General features: G+C 42.4%; 1 protein-coding gene across 9 annotated transcripts in view; it reads right to left on the bottom strand.

The window, feature by feature from the left end:
- HECTD4 (HECT domain E3 ubiquitin protein ligase 4) overlaps positions 1-17623 on the bottom strand; it is a 230032-nt gene that overhangs the window by 61907 nt on the left and 150502 nt on the right. For all 9 annotated transcript variants that reach the window (XM_033220529.1, XM_033220530.1, XM_033220532.1 and 6 more), the window contains exons 38-48: positions 17129-17210; positions 15634-15836; positions 14798-14933; positions 13808-13990; positions 12780-12944; positions 12227-12396; positions 10755-10870; positions 3465-3568; positions 1105-1266; positions 844-992; positions 370-449 (exon numbers count right to left, since the gene is read on the bottom strand). In XM_033220529.1, the coding sequence (XP_033076420.1) occupies positions 370-449; positions 844-992; positions 1105-1266; positions 3465-3568; positions 10755-10870; positions 12227-12396; positions 12780-12944; positions 13808-13990; positions 14798-14933; positions 15634-15836; positions 17129-17210 (1550 nt within the window). The remainder of the gene's footprint in view (positions 1-369; positions 450-843; positions 993-1104; positions 1267-3464; positions 3569-10754; positions 10871-12226; positions 12397-12779; positions 12945-13807; positions 13991-14797; positions 14934-15633; positions 15837-17128; positions 17211-17623) is intronic.

Genomic DNA, 17623 nt, shown 5'->3' with positions numbered 1-17623 from the left:
GATAAGGCACTTCTCCAGTGCCTCACAGCTAGAGGTGGAGTTCTCTTTTTTTGAAGCTATTTATTTGCTCATTAGTGAATAAGTGAAGAAAGACTAAACTTCAGATAGAAGCAAAATCTGTGAATTATCTAATGATGAAAGCACAAAAGTACACGTAACTCTGGAGTTACCAAATGGAGGCTCTAATGGTGAGGGCTCATAAAGTGAGGGGTTTGGTGTAAACTAGGGGGCAGCAAGGATATGTTTGGTTTTCACTAAATGACAAATTGCCCATTTCCAATTGCTAAATTTATTTAACTTTAACCTGTTTAGACCCAAATCTGAGACCAACAGAATCACACAGGGTGGAAAAGCTCCCACTGCACTCACCGGGGGAGAGAGTCACGTCTAAGCGAACGCTCTTCCACTGTAACAAACTGGAGCCATTGTAGTGCACGGCTCGGCCGTTGCTATGAAAAATACAAAGAAGGGAGGTCAAAGACAAGAAAGATAAGCCTCACTGGCCAACACGCAAGCAGGGAAGTGGTGAAGTTGGGGGGTCAGCATTGTAAGATTATTACAATATCACTTCAGTATTAAAATACCCACACCAGTATTTCCCAAACTGTATTCCTAGAATAAAGGGTTATAGAATTTGGAAAATAAACAGGTTTTTAAAAAATTACAGGACAACTAGGAAGGAATCTTACTAATGTGCACTGGAAATCTCCAGAATGGAAAAAAAATGCTCTCCTTTCCCCAAACTCACTTGAAGACAGAACTCTATTTTGACTTCCTGAACACCTTACACACCTTGTGGGAGGCTACTGTTCTCTGTCACGCCGAGCTAATTCTTTTACTTACTTATGGAAAAGACAAGTGCCCACTGGATTAGTCCAAGCCCCATCTCGCTTCTCTGCTTCTGTAGTGAAGCCAAAGGAAACTATGGGCCCGGTGTCATCATCGGTATCTCCATAGGAAACGATTTCAATTTCCCAGTAAAAAGACGGGGCCTGAAGAGATGCCAGAAGAGAGCAGCAATCAGAGGGCTAAACCCGGGCCTGAGACCTGCTTTTTCTTTCAAATTCGAAAATGCAAAAGACAGTGGGTCATGTGATGTCTCACCTGAACTGGCAGTGGTGATGTGGCATAGATAAAAGTGCCCCGGGGCAGGCCTCCCCCAGCACTGGGGTCAGCCAGGAAGGTGACTGAGGTAAGATGAGATGAGAACATGCAGGCTCGAACAGGCGGAAACACTCGCGAGGGGCTCCAAGTAATCTCTTTGGGCTGCATTGAGGGGAAAAACCCATATTCAGTAGAACTGCAAACACCAATCCCTTTATTTTCTCAAAGAAGAAAAAAATTTTATCTGATGGTATTAAAATACAGACACACACACACACACACACACACACACACACACACACATATTTATTTAGAGACAGAGTCTCACTCCCATCACCCAGGCTGGAGTGCAGTGGTGCAATCACAGCTAGATGCAGCCTCAAGCTCCTGGGCTCAAGTGATCCTCTTGCTTCAGCCTCCCCAGTAGCTGGGACTATAGGTGTGCATCACCACACTCAGCTAATTTTTGTATTTTTTTGTAAAGATGGGGTCTTGCTATATTGCCCAGACTGATCTCAAACTCCTGGGCTCAAGCTATCCTGTCTTGGCCTTCCAAAATGCTAGGATTATAGGCGTGAGCCACCATGCCCCACCAGGCACGTATATTTTTTAAAAAGCATATCTTTTTTCCAAATAAAATTTTTACTACCCTTTTAAGACACTATTTATCTTCCATTATCATCAATTCCAAGGTCTGGTCTCCATCCTCTTATAGTCCCCATGTAGTTACAGAACAAATTTTAGTTCAATTTATAAATGCATGACTTAATATTCAGCTCAAAGCTAAGCAGGGGTACCATAGTGACACTTCCTTTTTCTTTTTTTAAAGGTTAGTTGTCTTGCTTTCTCAGTTTTATTTTTAATCATTCTAATCATAAAAATCTCAAGCTTCTCTATCAGATAAAAGCATCTTTTTTTATTTTTTTATTTTTTTATTTTATTTTTATTTTTTGAGACAGAGTCTCATTCTGTTGCCCAGGCTGCAGAATCCCAGTTACTCGGGAGGCTGAGGTAGGAGAATCGGTTGAACCCAGGAGGTCGAGGTTGCAGTGAGCTGAGATCTGGCCATTGCACTCCAGCCTCGGTGACAGAGCGAGACTCCATTTTAAAAAAACAAAAAAACAAAAAAACGAATTCATGTAACACACAATTCACCCATTTGAAGTGTATAAGTCAATGTTTTGTTTTGATTTTTAATATTTATGGGTACATGGTAGGTGTATACATTTATGGGGTAAGTCAATGGTTTTTAGTATATTCACAGAATTGTGCAACTATTATCGTGACCTAATTTTAGAACATTTTTGTCCCTACTGAAGGAAATTCCATACACTTTAGTAGTCAATCCCTGTTCCTCTCTTTCCTTAACTCTCCTTTGTCCCCAGACCCTGGCAATCACTAATCTATTTTCTATGTCTATGGATTTACCTGCACTAGACATTTCATATAGATGGACTTATATAAGATGCGGTCTTTTGTGTCTGGCTTCTTTCACTTAGTGTAATTTCAAGTTCATTCATGTTGTAGCATATATCAAAACCTCATTCCTTTTTATAAACAAATGATATTCCATTACATGGCTATAGCATATTTTGTTTATTTATTCATCAATTGATGGATATTTGCAGTTTCCACTTTTTGGCTATTGTGAATAATGCTGCTAAGAACATTAACAGATGTATCTATTTTTTAACATTTTGTCCCTCTTTTTTTTTTTTTTTTTTTTGAAGACAGAGTCTTGCTGTGTCCCCCAGGCTGGAGTGCAGTGGCACAATCTCGGCTTACTGCAACCTCTACCTCCCAGGTTCAAGCGACTGTCCTGCCTCAGCCTCCCAAGTAGCTGGGATTACCAATGTGCACCACCATGCCCAGCTAATTTTAGTATTTTTAGTGGAGATGGGGTTTCAGCATGTTGGCCAGGCTGGTCTCAAACTTCCAGCCTCATGTGATCTGCCCACCTTGGCCTCTCAAAATGTTGGGAGTACAGGCATGAGCCACCATGCCCAGCCCACTTTTGTTTTTTAATTACTCACTCATATTCTCTATTATGAAAGGGACTGTATCTCTAAACTTTAAAAAAAAGCTTTCGTTTTATTATTGACAACACAAGGAAGCTATTTATAAATTACTAAGTTTTGTTCCCCTGCTATAATTTTCCAATATTCAGAATGTCAGCTTAATTTGCTTTGACAGTCAAAGATGAGAGCATGGCACCGCAAAGGAGGGCATGTCACCGCAAAAGAACGCACCTCCAAACAGCTTTGCAAACACTTACTCTAAATGTCCTTAACTTGCTGCTGGCCTTACTCAATGATGTGTGTGGTGGCTGCAGGAGGTGCAAAGCACCACAGAGGGCTCACCTGTCTCCGGTCAGCCTGCAAAGGAGGCGGTGGGGGCCGAGCACAGTCCCGGTAGAGCATCCTCAGCCGTTCACACTGTACCTCCACAACTGCAAGTCGCTCTCCTGTAGAAGGCACATGTTGAATCTGTGAAAACAGTTCCTGCTACTCCCAAGAGTATGCTGACTCTTTTGGAACAGCATCAAAACAATAAAATGCACTTACAGAGCTCAATGACATTCTATTTTTTTTTTTTTTTTTGCGACAGAGTCTCATTCTGTTGCCCAGGCTGGAGTGCAGTGGTACAATCCTGGCTCCCTGCAACCTCCCCTCCTGGGTTCAAGAGATTCTCCTGCCTCGGCCTCCCGAGTAGCTGGGATTACAGGCACGTGCCACCATACCCGGTTAATTTTTGTATTTTTAGTAGAGACAGGGTTTCACCATGTTGGCCAGGCTGGTCTCAAACTCCTGACCTCAGGTGATCCGCCTGCCTTGGCCTCCCAAAGTGCTGGGATTACAGGCACGAGCCGCCACGCCTGGCCTGAAATTCTTACAGAAGAACAAATACCCCGAGACATCTTTGTCTTTCATACGTAGCCCAGCAGCACAACAATGAGGGCAAGTGCTTAGCCTCTGGTGCAGTCCAACTCCTGGATTCAGAACCTGGCCTCAGTACTCAGTACTTATCATCTCACTTGCAATACTGGGTAACAACAGTACCTGTGTATCACAGGGCTGTTGTGAAGACGTGATGAAATAAGTAAAGCCCGTGGCTAAGTCCCTGGCACAGGCTTTCAATAAACGTGTTATTATTCTCATCATCTAATAAATGAAGACTATTATCCTTATCATCTAAATTAATCTTTAAAAATCTAATATCTATGGAACACCTGCTATGAGCAAGGCGCACTGCAAGGTGTTGGAGAATACAAAGATAAATGAGCCAAAGCTCCTACTATGGAGGGAAAATAAAGTGCGCACACACGCACACCACACACAGGCACACACACACAGTAAAGAGCGCAGTGCAAGGCTGCAGTATGTGATTATGTAATACAAGGTACAAGCAGAGGCACAGGTGAATGAGCAGTGACTTCATTCAAGCATCCAGAAAGGCTTAATGAAAATATTATGAAGTTAGGTCTTAGAAAGCCGGGTGTGGTGGCTCACGCCTGTAATCCCAGCACTTTGGGAGGCTGAGGCAGACAGATAACTTGAGGCCAAAAGTTTAAAACCAGCCTGGCCAACATAGCAAACCATCATGTCTACAAAAAATACAAAAATTAGCCAGGCATGGTGGCACATGCTTGTAATCCCAGCTACTTGGGAGGGTGAGGCATGAGAATCGCTTGAACCCAGGAGGCAGAGGTTGCAGTGAGCTGAGATCACGCCACTGCATTCCAGCCTGGGTGACAGACGGAGACTCTGTCTCTAAATAAATAAATAAATAAATAGATAGATAGATAGATAGATAGATAAGAAGCACCTGCCTTGGCCCTGCATGGTGGTGCATGCCTATAATTCTAGCACTTCTGGAGGCTGAGGCAGGACTGCTTGAGCCCAGGAGTTTGAGACCAGCCTGGGAGACATAGTGAGAACCCGTCTCTACAAATTTTTGTTTTTTTGAGACAAAGTATCTCGCTCTGTTACCCAGGCTGGAGTGCAGTGGCGTGATCGCGGCTCACTGAAACCTCTGCTTCCCAGGCTGAAGTGATCCTCCCACCTCAGCCTCCCAAGCAGGTAGGACCACAGGCGTGAGCCACCACACCTGGTTAATTTTTTGTATTTTTTGTAGAGACAAGGCCTTGCTATGTTGCCCAGGCTATAAAAATTACAATGTAAAAAACACCTGTTTTAAAGGGTTGGTAGTGAAAACGGGCAGGAAAGGGATAAATTTCAGGAGCATCTTATTTTATTTTATTGAGACAGGGTCTCTCTCTCTCAGGCTGGAGGGCAGTGGTGCAATCACAGCTCACTGCAGTGCTGACTTCCTGGACTCAGGTGATCTTCCTACCTCAAACTCCCAAGTAGCTGGGACTACAAGTATCCACCACCAGGCCTGGCTTTTTTGTAGATACAGAGTTTCTCCCATTTTGCCCAGGCTGGTTTCAAACTTTTGGGCTCAAGCATTCCACCTGCCTTGGCCTCCCAAAGTGCTGGGATTACAGGTGTGTGCCACTGTGCCCAGCCTCAGGAGCATTTTAAAGGAAGAACTGGATATGGCAAGTGATTGGATGTGAAGGAACAAGGAAGAGGCATTATACTTGACTCAGTATCTGGGCATCAAAACTAACCTAGCATGGTGTCTCATGCCTGTAATCCTAGCACTTTGGGAGGCTAAGGAGGGAAGATCACTTGAGCCCAGAGGCAACATAGGGAGACCCCATCTCGTGTTTCTTTTTCTTTTCTTTTCTTTTTTTTTTTGAGATGGAGTCTCGCTTTGTTGACCAGGCTGCAGTGCAATGGCATGATCTCAGCTCACTACAACCTCTGCCTCCTGGGTTCAAGCGATTCTTCTGCCTCAGCCTCCTGAGTAGCTGGGATTATAGGCACTCACCCCCGTGCCCAGCTAATTTTTTTTTTTTCTTTTTTTTTGAGACGTAGTCTCACTGTGCCACCCAGGCTGGAGTGCAGTGGTGTGATCTCGGCTCACTGCAACCTCTGCCTCCCAGGTTCAAGTGATTCTTCTGCCTCAGCCTCCGGAGTAGCTGGGACTACAGGCGTGCACCACCACACCTGGCTAATTTCTGTATTTTTAGTAGAGATGGGGTTTCACCATCTTGGCCAGGCGGTCTCGAACTCCTGACCTTGTGATCCACCCGCCTTGGCCTCCCAAAGTGCTGGGATTACAAGTTTGAGCTCCCGCACCCGGCCTAATTTTTGTATTTTTAGTAGAGACGGGGTTTCACCACGTTGGACAGGCTGGTCTAGAACCCATGACCTCAGGTAATCCACCCACCTCGGCCTCCCAAAGTGCTGAAATTACAGGCGTGAGCCACAGTGCCTGGCCCTCATTTTTCTAATAATTAAAAAAATTACGCTGGGTGTAGTGGCTCGCACCTGTAATCCCAGCACTTTGGCAGGCTGAATCACTTGAGGTCTGGACAGATCACTTGAGGTCTGGGCAGATCGCTTGAGGTCAGGAGTTTGCGAACAGTCTGTCCAACATGGTAAAACCCCATCTCTACTAAAAATACAAAAATTATCCAGGTGTGGTGGCGGGCACCTGTAATCCCAGCTACTCAGTAGGCTGAGGCAGAAGAATCACCTGAACCTGGGAGGCAGAGGTTGTAGTGAGCTAAGATCGTGCCACTGTACTCCAACCTGGGTGACAGAGCAAGACTGCCTTTAAAAAAACAAAAAAAAAAATTAGCCAGGCATGGTGGTGTGCACCTGTGGTCCCAGCTACTTAGGAGGATGAAGCAAGAGGATTGCCTGAGCCCAGGTTGTGGCTGCAGTGAGCCTTGATTGCAATACTGCACTCCAGCCCGGGCGACAAAGCGAAACCCTGTCTCAAAAAACAAAAACAAAAACAAAAACAAAATTAGTCTGAATATTAAGTAAAGCAGGGAAATCGGGAAGGAGAGCTGATTCCAGAGTAAGGAATGACTTTGGTTATCAATTTGGTGCATTCATGAGGCTGGGGAGGGGGATATTTTTAAAGAAGTAGCTGCTAAGCCTGGATCTCAGCAGAGGGACTGCTCAGTGTAGAATCCAGGAAAGCTCAGGAGAAGGGTAGGTAAAGTAAGGAGAGTCAGGGCAAAACTTAGAGCCCTGTGTCTTCCAGTGAAGTCTGATGGTTCCTGTAGCCTGCCGTCTGGGACCACCCTCTACTTAAAATTCTGACTTTGTAATCATGCTTCCTGGGAGTTCCAAGGAACTTCCAAAGTTGGAGAACATCTCGCTCAGGAATAAGTACATTAGGAAGCTGGGAGAAGAGGAAACAGCTGAAACTGGGAGATTCTAGCTTCTGCAAGGGGGTAAAATAATGTTGAGAACTTTTTTGGTTCCTATGTGCCTTTTCTTTAGGTTCAAAAATCTGGTCCTCTGTTATTTCAACCGAGGGATCTAGTTAATGTCTCAGGAATATTTTTCTTTCTTTCTTTCTTTTTTTCAGACAGAGCCTTGCTCTGTCACCCAGGCTGGAGTGCAGTGGCACGATCTCGGCTCGTGGCAATCTCCAACTCCCGGGTTCAAGCGATTCTCGTGCCTCAGCCTCCCGAGTAGCTGGGATTACAGGAACACCCCACCACGCCTGGCTAATTTGTGTATTCTTAGTAGAGAGAGGGCTTCACCATGTTGGCCAGGCTATTCTTGAACTGCCCGCCTCAGCCTCCTAAAGTGCTGGGATTACAGGCGTGAGCCACCACGCCCGTCCTTCAGGAATATTTTTTCAAGGAAAAAAGTTTTGTAGTGCTATCTCCCTAGACCAAATGGAATCTGGTACTGTCTTCTTTAGATAGAGACGCTATAAAATTTAGCTATCAGTGAGTAAATATTAGTATGGCCAAGTTTGCCACTTAATTCATCCCAGAAGAGGAAAAATAACGGAAGTTGATTAAAATATTTTAACATTTAAAAATTTTAAAAATTTGAGTATCAATACATTATCGCTGATAAATTTCATGACATTTTCATATATAAAATAAAAATTTTAATACCTTAAAAAATGAAAATCAAATAACTCTCTCTCCTCTACCTAACCCTCACCTTGAATCTTGTTTATTAAACAGTTTTTCTCCTGAGCATAGTCTATGCTTCCCTTGTAGGCCTGAGAATCTACCACTGATCTGCAAAGTAACCCGGGATATAGGTTTTTCCCTCTGGTTTTTATCACTGATACTGGAGTCAGTAAACTTTGCTATTTACTTTAAATGTCAGAACCATTTCTGGTAACCTAATAAGTGAGTTATTAAGAATTTTTTTTTTTTTTTTTTTTTTTTTGAGACAGAGTCTTGCTCTGTTGCCCAGGCTGGAGTGCAGTGGCGGGATCTCCGCTCACTGCAAGCTCCGCCTCCCAGGTTCACGCCATTCTCCTGCCTCAGTCTCCCGAGTAGCTGGGACTACAGGCGCCCACCACCACGCCCGGCTAATTTTTTGTATTTTTAGTGGAGACGGTCTTTCACTGTGTTAGCCAGGATGGTCTCGATCTCCTGACCTCGTGACCACCCGCCTCGGCCTCCCAAAGTGCTGGGATTACAGGCGTGAACCACCGCGCCCGGCCCAAGGATTCTTCAACTTTACATAGGATACTATTTAGAATACTAGAATACAAATCAATGTGCATAAGCTCATAGTCTTCTCTTTTGTAGTAATTAACAAGCACTTCCCACACATTTCTTTGCAACTCTTTGTTACCGCAAAGTGGTTTTCCACTAGGAAAAATAGGTTAGGTGGACTATGATCAAAACCATGTGAGACCACTGCTCTAAATTATTACAAATCCTACCTTGTGCATTCAGTATCAATGTAAATTTCACAATTAAGACCTCTTTATTCTATAAAATATATAAAAGAGGATACCCAGAAACAGTCCCATAGAAAATCAAATGATTAATTCAGCATGTTATATGCTGCTATAATCAGTCAAAATATGTCTTTGAAAGCAATCTAAGCCAACAATATAAAAAAAGTCAGAGGCAGTGAACTAAGGACCTACTAAGAGTACAAAACGAAGTCACAAGTAATTTCACCCTTGAAGCCTAGCACACCCCTTGCTTCTGTTCTTGTTCTCTATTCTTAGGATCTCTCTGAGGTTTATTAATGGTTCCTGGATCTCCCAGCTGGAGCTTCTGCTGAATCCAAGGCACTACCCTTATCAAAAGAAAGAGATGTGAGAAGTAAAACAGATATAGACAAATTTAAAAAGAAAAAGAAAACAACAGAAATGACCACAATGTGAAAGAGTAACAAAAATTACAAACAGAAAAGATATTAGAGAGTTACTGACAAAATAAATGCCATGAGAAAAAGTAATACAGATTTTTTAAAGGACCAAAAAAAAAAAAAAAAAAAAAGGATGAACCTACAAACACTAAGGGAGTTTAAAGCTGTCCATTTCTAACATGTAGTTTGTGAAAATGTTAGCATTAGAGCATTGAAGGAATGCTAATTGAATTGTGAACAATTTCACTTAGAGTCCAGTTATATCCTTAGGGACAAAAGGTAAATTTTCATTTAACCAGGCCAACTACCAATCTGTAGGAAATAGAAGGGTAAATGAACATAGTAAATGACACCACAGGGATACGGTCATCAAAATTCAGACTGGGAAACCTTCCACAAACAAATTGTAAGGCAGAAAAAAACAAAACAAAACAAAAAAAGCAAAGACTAAGAGGACTCTATATTTTAAAATAGATTAAAAAGACACAGCAACAAAGTGACAATTTGTAAACTTTATTTGGATCCTCATTTAAATAAATAAATGTAAAAAACAAGAATGACCGTTATGGGAAAATTAGGAAGTTAAACACTGACTAGATACGTATATACACATATTTTTAGAGATAGGGTCTCACGATGTTGCCCAGGCTGCACTCAAACTCCTAGGCTCAAGCGATCCTCCTGCCTCAGCTTCCCAAGGAGCTGGGATTACAGGCACGTGCTGCCATGCCCAGCTTAGATACTTAATAATATTTTAAAATTACTGTTAATAATGTAGATAGGTGATAATGGTGTTGTAGTTATATAAGATTCTTTATTTTTCAGAGACATATGCTAAAATATTGATGAATAAAATAATATCTAGGATTAAAAATAATTCCAGGGGTTGCAGCACAGATAAAACAGGATCAGTTATGAGTTGACAACTGTTGAAACTGGATAATGTAATCCTGAAGGTTCATTATACTAGTCTCTCAATTTTGGTATTTGTTTGGACTTTTCCATACACACACAGACACACACACACATGCCAGGATGGATGTTAGTGCAAACTCTTGACTGGGAATTCAAATGTAGCCCATGACAACAGTCAAAATGTACACACCAGCCCTAAGGACAGCTCCTAAATATTATAGTTCTAGTAGGTAAATAAAGGCAACAAATCAATAGGAATGAAGAAAACAAAACACTCTGACATGGTCTTAAAGCTAAACTGAAAAATGCTGATTTCCTAACTGATATAGATTAAAGCATTTTATTTACATTTCTAGGTCTGTGATGCATGTGAGTTGTGACAGGTGTTGTCCTCACAGCTCAGCTGTTTTGACGTGTGTGTATGAAAACACTTAACATGCCATTATCAAATTGCAAATGTGCTGAGAAAATTCAATAAAACAGGGTGGTAAAGAAAGTTCAGGTACTTACCAGCACTGCATTCCTGGGCTACTAGGTTAAGAACTTCAACAGCTGCTGGACATTGTTGTATGAATTCTTCACAAAATAAGCTGTCTTCTAAAAGCTGGGCCATGACCAGGCATGCTCTTAATGTTAAAAGATTTACAATATTTCAAAGTCATCAGTGTTCATTGTCTAAAAAAGTCAACTGTGAAAAACATTTCAATCAATTTTGTCCCCCAGTTTACAACAAGGTTCAAACTCCCCACTCTTCTTGCTTTTTTTCTGAGCTGGACTGTCTTGGAAATACATAAATTACTTCTCTTTTGCCACACAGTAACTGCTGACACTGCATGAAGAATTGGAAAAGAGAAAAATGGTTGCCATCGCCACCAAATGGAGACACAAAGTGCCGGGTGAGAAATCAGCACTGTCTCTTAAAAGCTTTTCCTAACTGTGCCCTAGGGAAGCAAGATGGATTCAAAAACTGGGAAAATCTGTATGGTGATCGCTGTCACCTGATTCAAAATACATACTAGAAGTTTCTAAGAAGTTCCACTGTTGGCAAGGCACAGTGGCTCACGCCTGTAATCCCAGCAATTTGGGAGGCCAACGCAGGTGGATCACCAGAGATCAGGAGTTTGAGACCAGCCTGGTCAACATGGCGAAACCCCATCCCTACTAAAAATATAAAAATTAGCCAGAGGTGGTGGCACCCGCCTGTAATTCCAGCTACTCAGGAGGCTGAGGCAGGAGAATCGCTTGAACTAGGGAGGCAGAGGTTGCAGTGAGCCGAGATCATGCTACTGCACTCCAACCTGGGTGACACAGCGAGACTCTGTGTCGAAAAAAAAAAAAAAAGAAGTTCCACTGTCAAAAAGAGACACTTGTTATTGCTGTTTAATGCTAAATAAATGTATTTGCAGGAAAAGACCAACACCAACCCCTGTGTGCATGTCCTAGGTTTCCCATCTTCAGTTTGGAAAGTGATAGGCCAGATATGTATCAATGTGGCCTGAACCATTTTATTTATTTAATTATTTATTTGAGATGGAGTTTTGCTCTTGTTGCCCAGTCTGGAGTGCAGTGGCGCAATCTCGGCTCGCTGCAACCTCCACCTCCCGGGTTCAAGCGATTCTCCTGCCTCAAGGTAGTAGAGTTATTCCTGTGATGGAACAAAGTTCTTTTAACAAAGCAAATCAGTGGGGCCTTATATATGTGTTTCATACATCACATTTCATTTGTATGTTTATTTTCTTAGGTGAACAGCTAAACTTTATTTTGAAGTGTAGACATTGGGGAACGCAACAAAAATTGCAGAAATTAAGGAATGCAACGAACTGTGGAAAAAAACTGTAAAAGAATGGTTACTGTTGCTCAGTTTAGTGTGAGCTTCAAGCTGTGGACTCATTAAGTTGGGAATGGTGGGGCCCACCAAGGATCCCTTCTTCTGTCAGCTTGCACCACGTCAGCACATCAAGCAACGTGGGGAGGGTACTCACCTTGTCCTTATTTCAGCAAGGAGCCGAACGACTGCCATCACAGGAGCTGACCCATCTCCTGTTGCAGGAAGTGAGGTGTGAATAGAGAGACTTCCCTCCTGAGGAAGCAACATGGACTGGACTGCCTGTACTACCTTCTCAGTAATGGACAGTTTATGAAGAGGCAATGCCTGATGGCGGTGGGGGGCATGGCAAAAAGTTAAATTCAAGTAGTTAGTTTATAAGAAATGAGGGTGTTATTATTATCTGGAGTTCTTAAATTTTCAGTTAAAAAAATAAAATCACCATACAGAAAACTGCAAAACACATCAAAACAATTAAAAATACACTGTAGAATAGCCCTAACCAACAAATAAATGAATTTGGTCATCTAGATGAAAATTTTCACATAAGCATTACTATTCAATAACTATAACCAATATATAAACATACATCGCAAGTACAATTTAAGACAACCAAGCATTTGTGCTTCTGCACTGAGCATGTGCATAGACTCATTACAGTACAGTTACCATTGGCAGATATTTTATGAAGCATTTAAAAATCACCTTACCTCTGATCTTGGAACACAAAGTCTAGACAATGGAATAGTCAATGTGTCTGATGCTTGCGAAGTCTTTCTACAGTCTATGGGTGGGAATCTGACTGTAGCTATACCTTCCTGTTCATTGATAGAAGCCACTACTCCAATGCTTCCTGAGATTCCTCTACCTAAAACCTGGAGACAGAGATAGATTAGCGCTACCAACCAGCTCTGATGTGTGGGCAGCTGTGTTATGAGACAAGAGGAAAGAATAAATTTATAGTTGCCATTGTTGGCGTTACAGTAGTTTATACTACCAGCGTAGCAGATACCAATCCCTAGACATGACTTATAATAAGGCCCTAAAACCTAACTGCAAGGTGATCACAACGTGCTGTCCTCTCGAACAGAAACTCGTTCCTGCTAGGCCAGGTACGGTGGCTCATGCCTGTAATCCCAGCACTTTGGGAGGTTGAGGCAGGCGGATCACTTGAAGTCAGGAGTTCGAGATCAGCCTGGCCAGCATGGTGAAACCCCATCTCTATTAAAAATACAAAAACTAGCTGGGCAAGGTGGTGGGTGCCTGTAATCCCAGCTACTTGGGAGGCTGAGGCAGGAGAATCATTTGAACCTGGGAGGCAGAGGTTGCAGCAAGCTGAGATTGCACCACTGCACTCCAGCCTGGGGAACAGAACAAGACTCTGTCTCAAAACAAACAAACAACTTGTTATTGCTGTTTAACGGTAAATAAATTTTTGCAGGAAGACACTCTTTTCCTTCCATTCTAATTCCATCATCAATTCTAAGACTGATACTGATCACACTACAGGACACAAGTATTACAGTTAACCTAAGATAGTATTGCATTAATATCTGAATGATGTGTGGCACAGTGCGGATTCGAATTCAAGAGTTTCTCAGATTCCTTATTTAACTCGAAGAAACAGGTTTTTTTGTCCAGCTGGTTGGATAATATTTGTCTTACAGATGATCAGCTAACCAATGGATGCTTATATATATGGGAGAAGCAATGATTTGGGGAAAATGGTGGTTGGTACCTGAACCTCGGATCCTATCTTGATTGTCTCTTTGAAGCCTCCAAGTGCACACAGTGCAGCAACAGCCTGGCGGGCAATTCTCTGAAGTTTGGCAAGTTTCCTGCCACTGCTGCTGCCATTTTCCAGAATGCTTTCTGCATATTTCCCCAATTGTGGAATGTACATCAGTGCTTGAGACAGAACCTAAATATAAAAGCAGCCCGTGCACTAGGAGTTAAAGCTTTGGTTGTTTTGATGCCAAGGGTGACAAGTGTCTACAACAGTGCCTGGGTCCCATGTGTTGAAGGAACTCTGGACATATGAAGGACCAAAAAGCTATCAGGTATGGCCAATGACATTTGCCCATATTTGTCTATGTAACGGGACAAAATTGGAAATACACAACTGGGAGAATAAAACATCATGTCACTAAAACCTCTAAAATGAAACAATCATTTATCTGAAGGAAAACCACCCCAGCATACTGTCCACTTGTAAACACTCAATTACCTTCAGGACATGTCATAAGGGGTTCACTTGAAGAGTAGCTGAGGAAAGTGGGAATTGATTACAGATCTGTAGTTTCAGGCAACTGGGATACTGTTTGTAATGATGAATCACTTACTAATAGGGCACTCAGGCAGTGTAAATCACGCAGAGGCCTCCTCGGACTTAGCGAGTATGCTTAAATCCAATAAACCAATGCTGCATGATCTCCTAATGTCAGTACCAATCTAACATAAGCAAGAAGAAGAGAAACAAGACCTGTCACTCTTTCCCTGGGAATACTGTCCTATCTTCTGCAAAATGAGAACTGGCAGTGACAGGAGATATAGGTTAACAGAGTTGAAACTACTACAGCAAGGCAAATTCCAGGGGAAAGTCAGTTAACAGGTATATCTGACGAATTTGGAAATTTTCTCTTTACTAAAATGCCCCTTGCTGGGTATGATTCTAACTCTAATTAGCTTACTTCTTACTTTCTCAGTTGAGTAGCAACACTGTGCTAACCTTCTCTGCTGTTGTCGTCCATATTTGAGCAGCATTTGATTCGGGTGCCATGAGCAAGCTATGTAGCAAGGCGATCACTTCTGCAGCCATGCTGTTTGCCACGTGCCCACTGATGAAGGGACGCACGGGATCAGTCCTGCAAGTGTCAACAGGAAAAAGTGTTAGTGCCCAGTGATGATTAAGACTGCAGGGAAGTGGCTTTCAGGGTTAGCATCAGAGAGAAACCTTTTCTATTTACATAAGAAAAAGGGGATTCCATTGACTGAGAAAACAAGAAGCTGCATTATCATTAGGAAGAAATCACTGTGTCATATTCTTTGTGGTATCTGAAGAACTGCCTCAAACAATGGACCTCAAACTTTATTTATAAGCCATGAGGATCAGGGAAAGACACTGCACTGCAACTATTCCTGGCTTTCAAGCACAAAACACCTCGAACCAACTTCACTGAGGTAACACTTAACTGCTGCTTCTGTTCCTAGAAAGAAGTGTGTGTGTGTGTGTGTTCAGTTGGGGCAGTGGAGATGTACCATTTGCAAGAAATAAAGGTAGCAAAACCAGAGTTTTTTAATACTACTCAAAAGAATCCTCTGGCTATAAATGTCCCCTCAGCCAGGAGCATCCCTCTATTCTTTCATGACAACCTCAGATCTACCCGGATAGTCATTACTCTCCGACGTACTCCAGGCTGTACCTTGAGTGCAACTACTACAGCAGATGGAGGCCTCATTTCCAAGAGGTCAAGGGGATGGCAGAAAATTAAAATATGAAAAACAAACCCATTACAAAGTAAACCTGAGATGAGTGTGGATAGCTTCTACCTGTGGAAGGTTTACCTCGCAAGCTCCGAGTTCCTCTCTCGGCAAATGGAAGTTTGGGCGGTTTTCTTTTTGTCACCTGTGGATAGTCCACTCACAGCCTCTGGGTTGATAGACTCTACAGGTGGCCCAATGCTGACGATGAGGCCCGACTGTGCCCACTTGGTGGCTTTCCGCAGGGCGGCTGCAGCCTCTTCTGTAATCACTTCGCAACAGCCACCCTGGAGGTGAGGTTGAAGACACTGAGAAGATTCATTTCATTCTTCCCAGCACTATATTTTTCAAGTCGCTTTCCCCTCAATTACCAAAGCCATCCACGCTCATTTTTTTTTAATTCAAACATAAAATATTATATGTAGAGAGTAAAATTTCCATAGACATCCCAGACCTCATTCAGGCTGAGATAATGGTTAGTCATCTAGATCACTTCCGTGCAAATTCTGGCATACATATCAGAGGGCCCCGACATGCAGGCTGCATTTCATTTTGCTTTTATCAGTTATCAGTGTATCACAGAGACTCTTCCATATTAATACATGGAGATCTACCTCATTGTTTTTCATAGTTGCACAGCATTTCATTATATGACTGCAATAATTTCTTAACCAATCCCCTGTTTATGAGTACGTGGATCCTATTTTTTGTTTTTGTGTTGTTTGAGATTGAGTTTTGCTCTGTCGCCCAGGCTAGAGTGCAATGGTGTGATCTTGGCTCACTGCAACCTCCGCCTCCCGGGTTCAAGCAATTCTCCTGCCTCAGCCTCCCAAGTAGCTGGAATTACAGGTGCCTGCCACCACGCCTGGCTAATTTTTGTATTTTTTAGTAGAGACAGGGTTTTGCCATGTTGGCCAGGCTGGTCTTGAACTCCTGACCTCAGGTGATCCACCTGCCTTGGTGTCTCAAAGTGCTGGGATTACAGGTGTGAGCCACAGCACCTGGCCTATTTTGTTTTTTCAAACAAAACTGTGAAGAACACACTGTGTTTCTCCCTGGACACTTGAGACTTTATTTACCCTCACCGTGACAATAAAGACTATTATTAATTTTTCTTGACTTTACTTGTCTGACAGATGGAAAATGATATATTACTATTGTTTTTATTCCTTTCCTTTGATTATGTGTGAGCCTGGGCATATTTTTATATTTTTAATAAGGTATTTGTAATTCTTATTATCTGTTATTTTCTTAGCAACCTTTCACCTATTTTCAACTATCTCACCTATCTCAAACTATTTTTAGGCTATTAAACTATTTTCAATTTTAAACTATTAAACTTTCTTAAAAGAGCTAAGAAAAAATTTCTAGGTCAAAACTAAAAGTTCTGATTTTGACAAACTGATTTTGACTAGTTCTCTTTAAAATGGCCTCAATTAAGGCACTGACTTCAATTTCTCACCTTGCCTCTTCGTTGGAACTTGAACTAATTTTTCTTTTCTTAATTTGTTCTGAAAATCTAAAGCATGACAAATACTCTACAATTTCGGGTTTAATCGGTTTAACTTCATGAGGTTACCTTGGTCATGTCTCGATCCATCTTCACAACTTTCTCCATGTTGGCGCCAGTACCAAGTCGGAAAGGTCGTCCTTCTGAACTACTAAAAAAAGGCAGGCAGAGAGCAGAGCACACCTTACAGGCACTGCCAAAAGTGGGCTGCATGTCACGGGGCCACCCAGTCATGGTGAGGCCTGATTATACACCAACATAAGCTTTTTTTTTTTTTTCTTTTTTGAGACAGGGTATTGCTCTGTCACCCACGCTGGAGTGCAGTGGCGTGATCACAGCTCACTGCAGCCTCGACCTCCCTAGGTTCAGGTGATTCTCCCACCTTAGCCTCCCAAATGGCTGGGACCACAGGTTCACACCACTATGTTTGGCTAATTTTTGTATATTTTGAAGAGACGGGATCTCACTATGTTGCCCAGGCTGGTCTCGAGCTCCTGGGCTCAAGCCATCCTCCTGCCTTGGACTCCTAAAGCACTAGGATTATAGGCATGAGTCACCATGCCT

The sequence above is a fragment of the Trachypithecus francoisi genome, unplaced genomic scaffold (assembly GCF_009764315.1).
Source record: "Trachypithecus francoisi isolate TF-2019V2 unplaced genomic scaffold, Tfra_2.0 Lachesis_group11, whole genome shotgun sequence".
Taxonomy (NCBI): Eukaryota; Metazoa; Chordata; class Mammalia; order Primates; family Cercopithecidae; genus Trachypithecus; species Trachypithecus francoisi.
Note: the sequence above shows the minus strand (reverse complement) of the source record. Positions and strands in the feature narration are given on the sequence as shown.